The following is a 15,459-nucleotide window of genomic DNA, read 5'->3' on the forward strand; positions in this document are numbered from 1 at the left end:
CAGGCATCCGGGGTAAAGCTGTCCACATAGACCATCTTCTGAATCACCGGCTCTTACCACTGTCAGTCTGCAATCATGACGGGGAAGAATAGCCTGCAGTAGAGTGATCTGAAAGTGAGGCTTTGAATCACTCGTGGAGTGCAGCAGGGAAGGGATGATGAAGATGGCTGTGCAGAAGATGGTCTACGTGGACAGCTTTACCCCAGATGCCTACATACTTAGATGTGCCTGTTTTAATCATCAACCATGTGAGTTGCTAAATATTGAACCTTCATTTAATGTAACCATATTGCTACACTTTAGAGGCTCCTCTCTTCTTTTTTATACATGACGCTACTTGTATATCAAGACATCGCTTGTATATCAAGTCAAAATTTATTTTAAAAATTTGCTTGTCTTGCAAAGCGCTCTCAAACCAAGTTACTCTCAAACCAAGGTTTTACTGTACTTTACTCTCCTCTTTCTTAATTGACCGTGTAGAAGAAGATACATGACACTCTTTCTGCATAGAGTTTATTGTATAAACACAGGCTTTGGGAAACAGGAGAACAAAAGCTGAAAAAACAGAATAAAACATAAAGTGCAACAAAAAGTCATAAACTTCATCCCTCTCTATTCTTCGAAATAACGATTGTATCGCACGGCTTGGGTAACGCAGGAAAGCGCGTTTTTATAGCCTAGTAAAGTAGTGTAGTTACCAATATTAGTATTGTAACTAGTTACTTTACTTAGTTACTATAAAAAGTAATGTAGTTACTGTAATCAGTTACTTTGTAACTAGTTACCCCCAACACTGGTAAGCACCAGGCATACATTAACCCCTCCCTCTCCAATAAAATTAACCCCTTCCGTGCCAGTGTCATTTTTACAGTAACAGTGCATATGTATAGCACTGATTACTGCAGTAATGTCACTGGTAACCCCAAAAGTATCAAAAATGTCAGCCAAGGGTCCGATCTGTCCGCCGCAATGTCGCAGTCCCGCAAAAAAATCGCAGATCGCCGCCATTACTCGTTAAAAAAAAACACCAAAAATGACAGAAATCTTTCCCTTAGTTAGTAAACGCAATAACTTTTGCGCAAACCAATCAAAATACGCTTATTGTGATTTTTTTTTTTAACCAAACATATGTAGCAGAAAAACAAATTGGCCAAAAATTAAAAAAAAATTAGATTTTTACATTTTTTTTGGGGGGGGGGGGGAATTTCATATAAAAAAATGTGAAAAATATTGTTATTTTTTCAAAATTGTCGCTCTTTTTTTGTTTATAGCGCAAAAAGTAAAAATCGCGCAGGTGATCAAATACCACCAAAAGAAAACGGAAAATTGATATCAAATACTTACCGTAATTTTCCTTTCCTGATGGACTCCATGGCAGCATACGTTTGGGTAGGCCCCGCCTCCTCCTCTACCTCATAGGACCCCACTCCCATAAATCTTTGCTCCCTTTCAGCATCAGTGTTCTGTAACTAGCCTACTCAGGAATTGGGAGGGGACTCCTGCTGCCATGGAGTCCATCAGGAAAGGAAAATTACGGTAAGTATTTGATATCAATTTTCCGTTTTCCTGACAGACTCCATGGCAGCATACGTTTGGGAAATAACTCGCTATACACTCCCGGGTGGGAAGATGCTGAACAAAGAAACTTTAATTGGCACTGTCAACTGACAAGACTTGAACGCCAAAATTAACGGAAGATAAAGCAGCAGGTTCAAAACAATAATGGGAAAGAAAAGTATTAACAGATGACCAAGATGCTGCCTTGCAGATCATGTCAGGTGCGACATGCTTGGAAGCTGCCCAAGACGTAGCGACGCTTCTTGTAGAGTGAGCTGTAATCGCCTCTGGAGGAGCCAAGCCCTTTGCTCTATACGCCCATTGGATAGCCTGAACGATCCACGCAGCCACTGCTCTGGAAGATGCACGCATTCCTTTCTTTTTGCCATGTAGCAGAACAAAAAGGAAATCCGATTGGTGGAAGGAGGATGTGGCCTCCAAATATTGACTTAAAGTGTTGCCCACGTCTAGAGGATGGATCGAAGAATTCTCATCAGTTCTGAAGGTGGGAAGAACTATCTCAGCATTTTCATGGAAGACAGAGGTCACTTTTGGATTTGACCCTAGCATAGGGATAAAGACCACCCTGTCTTGAAAAAAGGTCAAAAAAGGTTCTTTGTGACCCAGATTGTGTATCTCGGAGACCCTTTTAGCAGAGGAAATGGCCACCAAAAATGCTGTCTTCAACGTAAGTTCCTTGACAGACATGGAAGCAACATCCTTTGAAGAAAAAAATTCCAAAACTAAAGGAAGATCCCATTTTGGGAATCTTGGCCTTCTCTGAGGCCTAAGCCTGACTGCTCCCTTAAAAAATTGCTGGATCAGATGATGACTTGCCCACTGAATTCCGGTAAAGGCTGAAATGGCGGATACTTGCACCCGGAGAGAACTAACCGAGAGGGGCAGATCCAGACCAGACTGCAAGAAACTTAAGATCTGCTGAACAGTAGGTGTACCTACTGGACCTGACCCCTGGGCCTGATGACTCATGAACCTGGCCCATATCCTTTCATATACCCTGTTGATGCTGGGCCTTCTTGAACTCATGAGAGTCGGAATCACCTCCTCTGGACATCCGAGAGCTTCCAACCTCCCCCTCTCAAAAACCAAGCCCTGAGGTGCAGCCGTGCAGGGCATGGGTGCAGAGTAGGACCCTGAGACAGAAGGTCCAACCTGAGAGGTAGAGGGAATGGATCCCTGAAGCTCAGAAGGGACAGCAGGGGAAACCATGGCCTGTTGGGCCAGAAGGGGATTATTGCCACGATCTCTACTTCCTCCATCTTCAGTCTCCTCAGGAATTGGAGTACTATTGGCACTGGTGGAAAGGCATAAGCAGACTGGAAGTTCCACCTGTCCGTGAGGGCATCCACTCCGAAAGCTTGAGGATCTCTGAATCTCGTGTAGTACTTCCGAAGCTTCCTGTTGCGTGGACTCGCAAACAGATCCACTTCGGGTGAAATCCCCAGGGACAGCACCCAGTTGAACACCTCTTGGTGGAGGGACCACTCGTTGTTGTCTAGTTGGAAACGAGATAGGAAGTCTGCCTCCACATTCAACACTCCCGGGACAAAGACCGCTGAAAGATTGGCCAGATGATGCTGAGCCCATGTCATGATCGGTTCTGTTTCTTGGAGGAGAGACATACTGCGTGTACCACCCTGCCTCTTGACATAAGCCACTGCCGTGGTGTTGTCCATCCTTAACAGCACTGAAGCCCCCTGTGTTAGATGGTGAAAAGCCTGGAGTGCTTTGAGGGCGGCTCGAAGTTCTAGAACGTTGGACACTACTCCGTGACCTGGGAAGTTCCATCTGCCTTCTGCCACTTCGGTCAGACAGTGGGCTCCCCAACCGGTATTGCTGGCATCGGAGGTTATCGTTACCCAGGAAATCGGAGCGATTGAGTGGCAGTTGGTCAGATTTGTACGGCGTAACCACCAGGGAAGGCATCCCTTCATGAATGGAGTCAGGTGAATAACCTGTGACAAACTCTCCGTTGTCCACTGTTGGAGAAACCCCTTCTGGAAGGGTCTCAGCTTCCACATAGCCCACTTCACCATAGGCGAGGTGGCTACAAGCGTCCCTACTACCTTTAGACACTGACGAGCAGTGAGACGAGAGGCAGCGAGAGCGTGAGACACCCTGCTCTGGACTACAGGAATTTTCTCTTCTGGCAGGGAAATGGTGCACTTCACCGTGTTGAACAGTGCCCCGAGAAACACCAGCGACTGCGTAGGCACCAGATGGCTCTTTTCTAGATTCAGAATCCAACCGAATTCCTGAAGCGTAGATGTCACTTGTTCTAGATGTAAGAGTAACTGATGCTTGTCCTGGGACAGAAGGAGGAGATCGTCCAGATAATGATGCAATCTGATGCCTCTGGTCCTGATGAGAGCAACAACTGCCAGCAAGGTTTTCAAGAACGTGCGAGGCGAAGTTGAGAGCCCGAAGGGAAGACACGTAAATTGCATGTGAGCATGACCTACAGCAAACCGGAGGAACTGATGGTACTCTTTTGCCACAGGAACGTGGAAGTACGCATCTTTTAGGTCGATCGATGCCAACCAATCTCCTGGGAGAATCGAATGTTGTATGGTGACTAGGGACTCCATTTTGAACCTCTCTTGATGGATAGACCTGTTGAGATATGTGAGGTCTATTACCGGACGCCAGGTGCCGTTCTTCTTCTGGACGAGAAACAGAGGTGAATAGACTCCCAAACCTCGTTCTGCCTCGGGAACTGGCACAACAGCTCGCTGAACCAGTAAGGAGTCCACGTAGGCGAGAAGAATCTTTTTTTTTTCTGCCGAAGGAGGAAGTGAGGTTGCGACAAACCTGGGTTTGGGAACGTTGTCGAACGCCCACGAATGTCCCTGGGACACGATGTTTAACACCCAGGGATCCTGAATCGAGGCCGCCCAGACATCCCGAAATTGGAGCAACCTGGCCCCTACCGGGAAGGCCTGGACGGGCCCAACCTCAAAAGGATTTGGTGGCCTCCCGGTCACCAGACGAAGAGCCTTTAGAGCCTTTCTGGAAGGTGGATTGCCTTGACTTCCAACCTCTTCCGTAGGACTTGCCTGGTCTGTAGCTGCGTGCTTCCCTGGCACGATTGGTAGTTTGTCTTCTCGGGAAAGAGCGCTTCTGAGCGCCTGGGCGTTTATCCTGAGGGAGGAACCCAGATTTTCCACCTGTGGCCCGAGTTATGGCTGCATCCAATTTTTTCCCAAAGAGGGAAGAGCCCTCAAAGGGAATTCGGCACCACGCCTGTTTGGAAGCAGCATCAGCAACCCAAGGCCTAAGCCAAAGGGCGCGTTTAGCCGTAACCGAAGCCAGCATAACTCGAGCCAAAAGGCGAATGGTGTCTAGAGACGCCTCCCCCAGAAAACCCGCAGCCATCTTCAGCTCCTGGATTGGGGAGCTCTGGAGCACTTCTTCCGAAACTCCTCCAAGAGTGCCCTCAAGGGCATTAATCCAGACTTCCATGGCCTTTGAAATTGTAGCCAAAGCCAAAGCTGGCTTACAGGCCATGCCGGCCGAAAGATATGCTCGTTTAAGGTCAGCGTCGATCCTCCTATCCAACGGATCCCTAAAAGAGGCTGTATCCTCCATTGGAAGGGTGACATGCTTGACCAAACGCATCACAGCTGCATCCACACTTGGGGAAGATTCCAGGTACTTCACCTTTTCTTGTTTAAATGGATACAGCTTCGCCATTTTTGTGGTCAGAGAATTTTTCCTTTCCACTTTGCTCCACTCTTCTGTAATTATATCTCCCAGCTCCCCTAGAAATGGAAAGTCCAAGCGCTCTTTGCATAGCTGCTTGAAATATTTTCGTTGTTTTGGGGAGGAGACAGCTGGATCCTCCCATTCAAGAGCTTCTCTCACCGCCTTCACTAGAGGGGAGACATGGCTGAACTCAAATCCTGAACCGGAGTCATCTGAATCAGATTCGGACTCTGACGGAAGGATAGAAGGATGGCTGGGCTGGGAGGACTCAAAAGGATCCTGAACCAGAAGATCTCTTTGCGGAGAGCGGGATGGCCCTGCAGAAGTACTTGGCTTCTGTAACTCAGCCAGAGAGTCTTTGAGGACTCTGCGTACCACTTCCTCAATATGATGGTCCGACTTCTCCCTTTCACCCGTAGCTTGGGCATAACAGGGTTTACACAGAGAGGAACCATCTGTTACTATGGTACCACATCCCCAGCATTTCTTCCCGTGCGGGCGATCAGAACGGCCATGATGTGTTGAACCAGAAGTTTTGCCATCACGTCCCCTACTATGGGGGGAATTGCGTCTGGACCTGGATGAGGAGTGCCGGTGATGCGACTTTGAACGTCTATCATCTCTGCGTGCGTTAGGCTGCTGATCAGACCTAGAAGAGCTAGAGATAGAAACATGTAGAGGTATATAAGAGAAACACCGAGAGATTCCCCCCCCCCCTTAAATGCCCAGCACATACCTGGTATGAGCGGGCTGGCCACTAGGGGGCGGAGAAGCGTCCATGGTCACAACAATAGAGGGCGAAAAAACACTCTTCCTACAGCCAGATACAAAAGACACACTGTACCAAGAATACTTAAGAGAAGAGAGAACTGCCAAAAGATCCTTTTAAAATTGCGAATCTTACCTGAATCACGCTAGTCAGAGTCTGGGGGAGGCTGTATCAACGCTGCCGACCTTCCCACCAGCTCTGACAAACACAGACTTTAAATATGCCGCCTCGCGGCCGCCAAACGTTACCGCGCATGCGCGAGTGACGTCACGCGTCATCCCCGCGCATGCGCACCGAATCCTGTACCCGACGGCTACCGCGCATGCGCAGAAGCGCCGCGCAACCCGGAAGCGGCGGCTGCAAACGCGGCCACGGCAAGACCGGGAGCCGCCGGGCACCGATAACAGGGGCAAAAACGCTGACTCTGAAAAGTGACACCCAGCTACAGAACCCACACTCAACCAAGCCACAGTAAGTAACCTAAGACACTGACAAATAGTAAAAAACACTGAAGTAAAAACGAAGTAAAAAGAGGTCCCATAACAGGGCTTACCACCCTGCCCAGAGCAGAGAAGAGTCCCAGAGGCGCACCACCGGTCCATATCTTCGGGCAAATTTAGGCCACCCGCGGCAGCAGGGCTCTCTCGGCCAGACCCCCAGGCTCCTGCAAGGGGGTTTCTTCCATTGCCCCCTCCATACCCTGCTAATAGCCAGGGCTTGGCGGAGACTCTACGACCCCTTCTGCTCCAAAGTATAGGACTGGAATAGTAGGAACATAACACCGTATGTATGAGGAGGACGAAAAAAGAACACTGATGCTGAAAGGGAGCAAAGATTTATGGGAGTGGGGTCCTATGAGGCAGGAGAGGAGGCGGGGCCTACCCAAACGTATGCTGCCATGGAGTCTGTCAGGAAATCTCTATTTGTGGGAAAAAAAGGACGTAAATTTTGTTTGGGTATGGCGTCGCACGACCGCGCAATTGTCAGTTAAAGTCGCACAGCGCCGAATCGCAAAAAGTGGCCTGGACGTAAGACAGCAAAATGCTCCGGTGGTAAAGTGGTTAAAGAGGAGTTCCGACCACTAAAATCTTTTTTTCAATAAAAATCCCCCCAGGACAGTCAGGGCTAGTACATTCTACAATGGATAGCCTCTGAACTGTCCCGGGTTGCACTTACCTTTTAGAAGAAATACTTACCTTGAAAATTTCTTCTCCAGTGCTGCCATCTCAGGTGTGGGCAGCTGAAGCCGCAGCGTCCTCTTCTGCGTGCTCTTCCGTGTCCTCTTCGGTCCCACAATGCACTGCAATGGCCCAGCCGTCACTTCTGGGGCAGGAGCGTCATCCCTGCACAGCTTCTGGGCTGTGTTTACATCAGCCGCCCGTCCTTCTCTCACTGCTGCGGTAGATCGCGAGTGGCCGGCGGCCATCGGAGCCGCTGGTCACACGCCCTGGCTCCCCAGGGAACGAGCGGGGGCGTACAGGCTCGTGGGCGGGATACCTGTAGTTTAATAGTCCATTGATCAGTGTTTGGGATGGGCATAAAGTTGAAAATTATTGATTGGTTATTGGGATGAACAGTGTGATAATTTATTGATCAAGTGATTGAGATTAAGAAAACATATTTGTTTATTGATCAGCAGTATTTGGGATGAAGAGAAAATTTGTGTAATAGTGTATTGATCAGTGATTGGGGTGAATGCAGTTCATACAAGGCTTGTTGATCAATGATTGGGATGTACACAGTATTGATCAGTGAATGGGGTGTACACAATATTGATTGGAGTGTACACAGTTTTGATCAGTGATTGGTAGGTACACAATATGGATCAATGAGTGAGATGTACACAGTATTGATTGGGATGTACACATTATTGATCAATGATTGGTATGTACACAGTATTGATCAGTGATTGGGATATACACAGTATTGATTGGGATGTACACATTATTGATCAATGATTGGTATGTACACAGTTTTGATCAGTGATTGAAGTGTACACTTTATTGATCAATGATTGATATTTACACAGTATAAATTGGTGATTGAGATGTACACAGTATTAATTAGGATGTACTCAATATTGATCAATGATTGGTATGTACGCAGTATTGATCAGTGAATGGGGTGTACACAGTATCGATTGGGGTGTACACAGTTTTGATCAGTGATTGGAGTGTACACTTTATTGATCAATGATTGGAATGTACACAGTATTGAGACAGTATTGATCGGTGATTGGGATGTACACAGTTTCGATTGGGGTGTACACTTTATTGATCAATGATTGGTATGTACACAGTATTGATCAGTGATTGGGATGTACACAGTATTGATTAGGATGTACACAATTGATTGGTTATTGGGATGAACAGTGTGATAATTTATTGATCAAGTGATTGAGATTAAGAAAACATATTTGTTTATTGATCAGCAGTATTTGGGATGAAGAGAAAATTTGTGTAATAGTGTATTGATCAGTGATTGGGGTGAATGCAGTTCATACAAGGCTTGTTGATCAATGATTGGGATGTACACAGTATTGATCAGTGAATGGGGTGTACACAATATTGATTGGAGTGTACACAGTTTTGATCAGTGATTGGTAGGTACACAATATGGATCAATGAGTGAGATGTACACAGTATTGATTGGGATGTACACATTATTGATCAATGATTGGTATGTACACAGTACTGATCAGTGAATGGGGTGTACACAGTATCGATTGGGGTGTACACAGTTTTGATCAGTGATTGGAGTGTACACTTTATTGATCAATGATTGGTATGTACAGTACACAGTATTGATCAGTGATTGGGATGTACACAGTATTGACACAGTATTGATCGGTGATTGGGATGTACACAGTTTCGATTGGGGTGTACACTTTATTGATCAATCATTGGTATGTACACAGTATTGATCAGTGATTGGGATGTACACAGTATTGATTAGGATGTACACAATATTGATCAATGATTGGGATGCACACAGTTCAGTGATTGGAATGTACACAGTATTGATCAGTGATTGGGGTGTACATAGTATTGATCAGTGATTGAGATGAATGTAGTTTATACAAGGCTCATTGATCAGTTATTGGGATGAACACAGTATTGATCTGTGATTGGGATAAATGTAGTTCATACAAGGCACTTTGATAAGTGATTTGGGTGTACACAGTATTGATCAGTGATTGGGTGAAGGTAGTTCATACAAGGCTCATTGATCAGTGATTGGGATGTACACAGTATTGATCAGTGATTGATATGAATGTAGTTCATACAAGGCTCATTGATCAGTGATTGGGATGTACACAGTATTGATCAGTGATTGGGATGAAGGTAGTTCATACAAGGCTCATTGATCAGTGATTGGGATGTACACAGTATTGATCAGTGATTGATATGAATGTAGTTCATACAAAGCTCATTGACCAGTGACTGGAATGAAGGTAGTTCATACAAGGCTCATTGATAAGTGATTTGGGTGTACACAGTATTGATCAGTGATTGGGTAAAGGTAGTTCATACAAGGCTCATTGATCAGTGATTGGGATGTATTGATCAGTGATAAACACGGTCTTCTTCCAGTCACACAGAAAAGGGCGCGCTCTCTCCTGTGACTGGAGTGATGCGGTCTCTGTGAGGCGCGGAGGGAGTTAAGGATCAGAAAGTAGTTCCGGTCCCTCAGTCAGCTCACCGCGCATTTGGCGCCCTTGGAGCCCTGTCCCCGCCCCCTCTTCCCCCCGTGTGACGCCATCACGCCGCGAGGGCACGCAGTCTTTATTGATTGTTCCTCCGGTCGGTGTGTTGGGGGGTTTCTTCTTTCCGCGCGGTTCTGTGTGAGGAAGAAGAAGAGCTTCTCCGTATCCATCCGCCAGCCGGAGAACCAGCCGCCGCCTCCGATCCATACCGCCCGAGGACAGACGATGTCGGCCTCCGCCACGCGTGAGAAGAGGAGCGCGGCCGCCTCAGTCGCCGCTGCTGCTGCCGCCACTACGACCAACAACGGGGAGAGCGGCGTAGCCGAGGCGGAGGGGCCGGAGTCTCTGGAGAACTGCGGGGTGTGTCAGACCCGACTGAGCGCCGAGCGGGAGCCGCAGCTGCTGCCCTGCCTGCACTCCGTGTGCAGCGACTGTCTGAGTCCCGAGCCCGCCGAGAGCAGCGCCGAACCTGGAGCAGGTGAGTGAGACCCAGAGCGCGGGATATCCCGGCATGCTGTGCGGCCTGTCCCCGGCTCTCCGCCCGGCCTCCTATACCACGAGGCCGCAGAACAAAGAGCGGAGCGGCTTCCGGGGGCCGGACCATCCCTACAGGCCGATCCAGGCACCCCACACACCGCGCCGCCTCCTCCGCTCTCCTACACGGCTGGTTGTCATAGGCGACCTCTATTATTGTGTATAGGCCCAGCTGTCTCCCCTAGCAACCAGCCTGTGACCACGTGACACACCCCCAACATAGGCCAAAACCACGTGGTGGGTTGGAGCGGCTGCATTGTAGTGGAGAAGCCAATTAGATCTGTTGTGTGCGAATCATGAACTACTAACCCCCCCACAGGAGAGCACACATTACACCCCCCACACAGATCACACACATTACATCCCACATAGGGGGATCCCTATCTATGGGGGGGCCTTAACTGTGTATAGAGGGATCTCTAACTAGGGGGGGGGCAATAACTGTATATGGGGGGGCAATAACTGTATATGGGGTGAATCTTACTATGGGGGGGGCAATAACTGTATATGGGAGGGGGGAATCTCTAACTATGGGGGGGGCAATAACTGTATATATGGGGGGGCAATAACTGTATATAGGGGGATCTCTAACTATGGAGGGGGGGGCAATAACTGTATATGGGGGCATCTCTAACTGTGTATAGGGGGGGCAATAACTGTGTATAGGGGGATCTCCAACTATGGGGGGGGGCAATAATTGTGAATAGGGGATCTCGAACTATGGGGGGGCTTAACTGGGATCTCGAATTATGGGGGGATCTCTAAACTACGGGGGGGGGGTAACTGTGTATGGGGGATCTCTGAGGGGGGGCTTGTCTGTGTATAGGGGGGGATCTTTAACTACGGGGGGGTTTAACTGTATAGTGGATCTCTAAATAGTTGGGGGTTTTAACTGTGTATAGGAGGATCTCTATCTATGGGGGGGATTAACTGTGTCTAGGGGATCTCTTACTATGGGACGGTGGCAAAACTGTATAGGGGGATCTCTAACTATGAGGGGACCTTAACTGTGTATGGGGGCTACGGGGGGGGGGCTTAACTGTATTGGGGATCTCTAACTAGGGGTGCAAAACTGTGTATGGGGGGTGCATATCTGTGTATAGGAGGGTCTCTAACTTCGGGGGGCATAACTGTGTATATGGGATCTCTATATGGTAGGAGGGGGGGGGGGGTCTTTAAAGATGAAGTAAACACTGCCTTGTTTGTTCCCTTTCACCTGACTTGCAAAGGCATAATGTGCTAGTATGCATCACATACTAGCACATTATGTGACACTTGACTGCAAACAAGACCGCATCCATCTTCACCAAGTCCTCCTTCCGTCCTGGTCTGTGGCTGTGCACTCTGGCTGTGTGACTGGCCAGAGTTGTGTTCTAAACAAAAAACAGCCAATTTTGTTTACTTTCTGCTATAAAGCATATCTAATATATTAAAAAGTCATTAAATTTCTTCCTCAGCTTAGGCCAATATGTATTCTGCTACGTATTTTTGGTTAAAACACCCCAATAAGTGTAAATTGATTGGTTTGTGCTAAAGTTATTGCATCTACAAACTTTGAGATTTTTATTTACTAGTAATGTTGGCACTCAGCAACTTATGGTGGGACTGCAATGTTGTGACGTCCAAATCGGATACATAACTTCCCTCTTTTGGGGGTTGGGGTGGAACCATGGACACTAATAGTGATCAGTGCTAAAAAATATATATTGTCGCTGTACTAACGATACTGGTTGGGAAGGGGTTTGATTAGGGGTGATCAATGGGTTAAATGTGTGGCTAAGGTGTAAGTGTAGTGGGGGAGGTACCTTTACTACTAGGGGAAGGCATGGGTCGGTGTTCCTGCTTTGCAGAGACACGGGATCCATGCCTTCTGCACTGATAGAATGGTAATCTGCCTCGTTTCTAAGTAGGCAGACCGCCTTTCTGTCAGTGTACCAATCAGCAGTTAGAAAAATCAAAACAAGTGGCGAGCTATGAAAATGTCAGAATGCTCTAACATATAAAGTGCTACGTATAGACATAGCATTATATATATATATGTATATATATATATTCAAAACTAAGGGCCCTTTCACACGGGCGATCAGATCCGCTTGTCAGTTTTTTAGGCGGATCGGATCCTCCATGCAGCTCTATGGGGCAGTGGATGTCAGCGGAGTCACCTCCGCTGACACCCGCTGCCATCCATATCCTATCCGTGAAATCTGGACGGATGGAAACCCTATTTTTCCATCCGTTCGGGGATCGGATGAGAGCGGACAGGCGGTCCGCTCTCATCTGATTCCCCATAGGATCGGCGGATCGATCCCTGCTAAGCAGCACGGATCCGCCTAAGGAGGCGGACCGCGTAAAAGAGCTCTAAGTGTAAAGAGCTATCGATATGTAAAAAGAAAAAATGTGCCTGCTGGGCGTTGCATTATATTCAATCAATTTCTGTGTTTTTTTTTTTTTTTTTTTTCCCGCATAGGTTCTTTACCTATAGTTTATACATCTAAGGACTAGGGCTGCAACTAACGATTGTTTTCACAATCCATTAGTTGGCTGATTATTGTTTCAATTAATCGGATAACCTGAAAAAGTGTGGTGTATAATTTAGTTAATATGTAAAGTTTATAAAAAAGGCAATTTATTCATAAATATCTCCATGCAGTGGTAAATGTACTGTAAATACTCCACTATATGGTTAGGGAGCAAAATCTCTAATCCACACTGAGAATAACACAGAAAAGATACTGTATATAAGAGGTTAAATCTGGTAAATATCATCAGACTTGGATCAAATTTTTTTTTGTATTTAAAGAAAAAAAAGACTGTTTTGATTTTTCAGCCAGGACTGTAATATTCAGTGTGTCACAAGTAAGTACACCCCTCACATTTTTGTAAATGTTTTATTCTATCTTTTCATTTGACAACACTGAAGAAATGACACTTTGCTACAATGTAAAGTACTGAGTGTACAGCTTGTATAGTGCCCATTCACACTTCCGCAACTTGTCAGGCAACTGGTCACACTGACCAGTCGCAGTCCATGCAGTGCTACGGGAACCTTTCTAATAGGAGCGACTCAAGTCGCTCCGACTTAGAAAAGAAAGTAGTTCCTGTACTACTTAGGGGTGACATCGGAGCGTCTTGCGTTGACTTTCATTATATGAAGTCGTGCAAGTCGCGGAAGCACGCGACTTCACAGGTCGCCCCCGAAGTTGTGCCGCACTAGTGTGAACCGCACTAAGGGTCTTTTTACACGAGCGATCCGGTCAGATCCGTCTGTCATTTTTTTTTTTTTGGGGTTATCTGATCGGATCCCCCATGCATCCCTATGGGTCAGGGGGTGTCAGCGGAGACATGTCCGCTGCCATCCACATCCGATCCTGTCCGTAAAATCCGGACGGATGGAAACCCTATTTTTCATCTGTCCAGGGGATCGGACAGGCAGTCCGCTCATCCGATTCCCCCATAGAGATGCATGGGACACTGACACCTCCCCCTCCGCACACAGAGCGGAGAGGGAGTTGTCACCAGCCTGCTCAGGCGATCTGTGTATCGATCCCCCGCTGAGCAGCACAGTCTGCCTACGGAGGCGGACTGTGCAAGAAGCGTAACAGTGTAAATTTGCTGTCCTCTCAAAATAACTCAACACACAGCTATTAATGTCTAAACCACTGGAAACAAAAGTGAGTACACCCCCTAAGTGAAAATGTCCTAATTGGGCCCAATAAGCCATTTTCCCTCCCCGGTGTCATGTGACTCGTTAGTGTTACAAGGTCTCAGGTGTGAATGGGAAGCAGGTGTGTTGAATTTGTTATCGCTCTCACTCTCTCATACTGGTTACTGGAAGTTCAACATGGCACCTCATGGTAAAGAACTCAGAGTATCTTGAAAATTGTTGCTCTACCTAAAGATGTCCTAGGCTATAAAAAGATTGCTAAGACCCTGAAATTGAGCTGCAGCATGGTGGCCAAGACCATACAGCGGTTTAACAGGACAGGTTCCACTCAGAACAGGCCTCGCCATGGTCGACCAAAGAAGTTGTGTACGTGTTCAGCGTCATATCCAGAGATTGTCTTTGGGAAATAGACGTATGAGTGCTGCCAGCATTGCTGCAGAGGTTGAAGGGGTGGGGGGTCAGCCTGTCAGTGCTCAGACCATACGCCGCACACTGCATCAAATTGGTCTGCATGGCTGTCATCCCAGAAGGAAGCCTCTTCTCAAGATGATACACAACAAAGACCGCAAACAGTTTGCTGAAGACAAGCCGACTAAGGACATGGAATACTGGAGCCATCTCCTGTGGTCTGATGAGACCAAGATAAACGTATTTGGTTCAGATGGTGTCACGCGTGTGTGGCGACAACCAGGTAAGGACTACAAAGACAAGTGTGTCTTGCCTACAGTCAAGCATGGTGGTGGGAATGTCATGGTCTGGGGCTGCATGAGTGCTGCCGGCACTGGGGAGCTACAGTTCATTGAGGGAACCATGAATGCCAACATGTACTGTGCAATACTGAAGCAGAGCATGGTCCCCTCCCTTCAGAGACTGGGCCATAAGGCAGTATTCCAACATAACGACCCCAAACACACACCTCCAAGACAACCACTGCCTTGCTAAAGAAGCTGAGGGTAAAGGTGATGGATTGGCCAAGCATGTCTCCAGACCTAAACCCTATTGATCATCTGTGGGGCATCCTCAAACAGAAGGTGGAGGAGCGCAAGGTCTCTAACATCCACCAGCTCTGTGATGTTGTCATGGAGGAGTAGAAGAGAACTCCAGTGGCAACCTGTGAAGCTCTGGTGAACTCCATGCCCAAGAGGGTAATAATGGTGGCCACACAAAATATTAACACTTCGGGCCCAATTTGGACATTTTCACTTAGGGGTGTACTCACTTTTGTTGCCAGAGGTTTAGACATTAATGGCTGTGTTGAGTTATTTTGAGGGGACAGCAAATTTACACTGCTATACAAGCTGTACACTCACTACTTTACATTGTAGCAAAGTGTCATTTCTTCAGTGTTGTCACATGAAAAGATAGAATAAAATATTTATAAAAATGTGAGGGGTGTACTTAATTTTGTGAGATACTGTATTATGTATGACACTTGTCATAGGCTGGTGGCTTGATAAAGGCTACCCGTGCCTGCTGTCACTTATGCTGGCCATACAAAAACGT

The 15,459-nt window shown here is 47.1% G+C and overlaps 1 protein-coding gene across 1 annotated transcript in view; it reads left to right on the plus strand.

The window, feature by feature from the left end:
* The first annotated feature begins 9,786 nt into the window (after window positions 1–9,786).
* TRIM28 (tripartite motif containing 28) overlaps window positions 9,787–15,459 on the plus strand; it is a 32,887-nt gene continuing 27,214 nt past the window's right edge. The window contains exon 1 of the mRNA XM_082274416.1: window positions 9,787–10,236. Coding sequence (XP_082130542.1) covers window positions 9,984–10,236 — 253 coding nt within the window. The 5' untranslated portion in view covers window positions 9,787–9,983. The remainder of the gene's footprint in view (window positions 10,237–15,459) is intronic.

The sequence above is a fragment of the Pelophylax lessonae genome (assembly GCF_965119305.1).
Source record: "Pelophylax lessonae genome assembly, chromosome: 12".
NCBI classification, from domain to species: Eukaryota; Metazoa; Chordata; class Amphibia; order Anura; family Ranidae; genus Pelophylax; species Pelophylax lessonae.